Source organism: Alligator sinensis, unplaced genomic scaffold, assembly GCF_000455745.1.
Source record: "Alligator sinensis unplaced genomic scaffold, ASM45574v1 scaffold876_1, whole genome shotgun sequence".
NCBI classification, from domain to species: domain Eukaryota; kingdom Metazoa; phylum Chordata; order Crocodylia; family Alligatoridae; genus Alligator; species Alligator sinensis.
This window is the reverse complement of record NW_005841938.1, coordinates 1,362,721-1,366,494: the sequence shown is the minus strand read 5'-3', so window position 1 is coordinate 1,366,494 and position 3,774 is coordinate 1,362,721. Positions and strand designations below refer to the sequence as shown.

At 38.5% G+C, this 3,774-nt stretch overlaps 1 protein-coding gene across 1 annotated transcript in view; it reads right to left on the bottom strand.

Moving 5' to 3' along the window:
- UTP18 (UTP18, small subunit processome component) overlaps positions 1-3,774 on the bottom strand; it is a 22,757-nt gene that overhangs the window by 9,826 nt on the left and 9,157 nt on the right. The window contains exons 8-9 of the mRNA XM_025199171.1: positions 3,520-3,620; positions 1,732-1,822 (exon numbers count right to left, since the gene is read on the bottom strand). Of these exons, the coding sequence (XP_025054956.1) occupies positions 1,732-1,822; positions 3,520-3,620 (192 nt within the window). The remainder of the gene's footprint in view (positions 1-1,731; positions 1,823-3,519; positions 3,621-3,774) is intronic.

Sequence of the window (3,774 nt, the reverse complement as noted above, 5' to 3'; positions counted from 1 at the left end):
AAAGAAGCTGAAGAAATGCAACTGTCACATCTGTGCAAGTCTGTAGCTATACAAATAAAGCAAAAATGGCTTCAGCTTTAACCCGATTAACACTGTCTACTCTGTTCCATGGAGAACAGTCACAAGAAGAGGAGCCTTTGAAGAAAATACCCATTACTGTCTTTATATTCTTTTAAACAGTAATACAATTTTTGCTACCAGTATTGAATCCCAGTAAGAATTCTGCCCTTGGAGATGTTGCTTAAGATAGTTGTACTCCAAGTAGTGTCTCTATGTACCTGAATGCAAGATAGGTTTCAAGCTACCTCAAAATTCTGCAGTACAGCTAAAATGTTCAAATTTAATACTCTTTTCAATCTGAAGCTAGCTAGTAGGGCTGTGTGAAGCTTCAGTTGCTGATTCGATTTGGAGGAGATTTAAAAAAAAAAAAAAAAAAGGGCCAGGACACTGGGGCCAGTTGAGGCAACCATTGACAGGGCTGGGAGAGCGGGCAGGGGATGAGGCCTGTTCGCTTCAGAGATTTGGCCAAATTGATTCAGGGCAGCGATTTGAATCACCAAATCAAATCACTGTCCCCCAAGTTGGCCGAATCCAAATGCAAAGCAAATACTATCCATTTCTCACAGGCCTACTGGCTGGCATGAAAGCACTACAGCAGGGGTTCCCAAATTGCGGTACGTGTACCCTGCAGGTACACAAGACATCTCTGGGCAGGTAGGAGGAGAAGTTGTGTAATGGCAGATTTAATATTCCTTATAATTGGCATTTAAGGGGTTAAAATATAAAAGGTATGCTGGTAGGGGCATGCTGACAGCTGGTAAATCTGGAAGGGGGTACACACAATAAGAAAAAGTTTGGGTACCTCTACACTACAGAAAGTTGAGATACCACCACATTAGACCTTTAGTACTACTGCTTTCAGCAACTCCCTCAGGCTATCCACAATTGATTCCACTTTTGTGGAAGATTAGCATCTTGCTGAGATGTTAGTCTCACATGTACAACAAACTGTATTTGTTTTGCTTTCTAATCCAAGGTTACCAATAGCAACACAATGTCAGACTACACTCAAGACAGGAAAGGATCAGCTAAAATAATGAGCAGCTGAGAGTTATTCTAAACAAAAAGGGAACTGTTGAACATACCTACGCTATGCAGAACTTCTAGCAGAAAGGTGAAACACTGAAAGCTTTGTTAAAATCATGTTCTTACATCTGTTTTATATGGCAGGACTCTTTTCCCTTGTGAATGGCAACTAACCAGTAGTTCACTGGAAAAAATTCTGGTGGTAATCTACAGTTTGTATACAGAAGTAACAATTCAGGACAGCAAGGCATTGTGGTTCAGAGCACGTGATCCAAGCAGGAAGCTGGTGCCGTGCACTTTTTATGGTGCCATTTTGGTGAAACTAGAATTTTTACTCTATAAATCTACAAGTAGCACATGGCTGTTAAGCATCTTAACTACTGTGCTGTGCATTTGTATATGTCATTTAACACTTCCTGTTAATCTTCCTTGATATTTTTCCTAGTAGTTGGCAAAAGCAAGTAATGCAAATGCAAAGAAAAATTAGAACCAGCAAATTAGAATCTGTGCAAAAAGTGTAATTTGTAATTGTGTTTTAAAAGTGCTTTTTCAAATGGGCACTGTTATAAAAAAAAAAAAATGCCCATGAATTGTAGCGTTATTAAGCATAAAAATATGATGCTGAAAGAAGCATGAATAGCTTACCAGAATTTGTATAAATTTTGCTGCCATCAGGAGTGAAGTTTGATGCAACAGCTCTTCCATTTATCTTCATACTGCCAATCAGTTCCATTGTCTAGGAGTGAAGAGTAATACTTAAATGAAGAATGAGTGTTCAGCAGAGCACGGATGACTCAGATCTGCATGACTTCTGGAACACAAATGTGTTGCTGTTCTACTGCTAGTAGACTCCTATCCCCTCTTAGAAAAGCTATGTGTCTATTGGAAAAGTGTTATCAAGTACATCAGGTTTCTGATGCGTCTAACTGGACATCAAATTCACATTAGGGCTTACATCCTGCTGTTACTCCTCTTGGTGAACAAGGGCAGGTAGAGTTGCAGGATCGGGGCTGTAGGTGGTTAAAAAACCTCCAACTAAAGCACATCCCCATCTCAAGATCTACCCACATTTTTCCAAACAGACTTGGCTTTCTACATGTAGGCTACAATACCCATATTAGAACATTGCTGGTACTGCTGCCTATTATGGATTCTCTCTGAATAAAAGTTTCTTGTACTTTCAAAAACACTTCTCTCCTAAAGCAGGCAAACCACAAGTACTTTTACTTAAGTTATGATCAAGGCACTGATCTTCAGCTGCTATTTCTTCCAAAATTTACTTTTAAAAAAGGACAAAAGTAATAACTCCTGAGAAAGGGTTGTCAGATATTCAAGAACAAAGAGGACATCGACAAAAAAAGAGACACATTTTCAATTTAATAAGACTATAAAAATGAGGTAGTTGTGTATTAATGTTTCAAGAAATATTCAACATTTAAACCCAAGCATGCCTACTTATTTTTTTTCAACCTCATTTGACTGAGGATTTCACCGCCTTCATCTCTTTCTGGTTGGCTGCAAATATGAAATTTGTGGCTTAATATCTAATATTAAGGGGATGCTTTACATCTGAAGTGAAAAAGTGCCATGACAATTTTGCATGACATTCAAATGCATAAGATACCGAAATAACTCATCAACACTCCTTTGACAAACACTGTAGGTTACACGTTATTTCTGTCCCCCCTCATCCTCCAGAAGTATGGTTCTTTAAAAAATGAACTCAAAATCTGGCATGAGAACAGTCACCTAGAATTTACTTTGATTAATGCTTTGTTCTGTTCTCCTGCACAATTTTGAAGTACATCAGGCACGTTAGTGCAATAAGCATACCTCAGTCTCCATTACCTACCAACCTGGGCAATACCTCCACTGACTATGACAGCCAATAAGTGTTGAACACAGCAGTTAGTTTCTGTGCTACTACTTCTCCCCACCCCACAATTAGGAACTAGACTCAAGCTTTCCACCACAATCATATTGATGGGACATTTACCAAGATGAGAATTTTATCTATTCATTATGAACCAGATAAGCTAAACTAGTTTCACTACCAGCCTTAAACGCTACTAAATGAAAAAAAAAACAAAAACAAAAACAAAAAAACCCCAAAACACAAAACAAAAAAACCCAAACCAAGCCCCTACCCCTACACAATGCTATCCGGAACCCTTTTCTTTAAGAAAAGAGTTACAGCTTCAGAAAGGAATTACAAAAGAGATTCAAATTCAACATAAGCAGATGCAAAAGCAAAAGGCTTCTGAAAGCTAGAGATGCTTCAGGTCACATTTTTCAGCCTCTCTCCTACCAAGGAGAGCCCACCTGCCCACAGCCACACTATTATGAGAAGGGCTAGATGGTCAGGAGTTCTTGACAGGATAATGCAACCCCCTGGGACTGAAGCCCTATTATGGACAAATATGAAGACGTTACCTTCATTGACAGCAAGTGAATATAACCTGAGGTCCCAGTAAAAAGAAGGAATGACCCATCTGGAGATACCTCAAAGTCTTTGACAAATTTTTCCTGCATACCTTAAAGAAAAAAAACAAAACCAGTTGCTTTCAGAATAACGTTTGCACTATTCCAAAAATTTACATAAAACTTATGATTTAAATTGTAGCAGTTAGCACAATCTTTCTTATGCAAACATTATGATGAGCACTACAAAGTATTTTGGCACCAAAA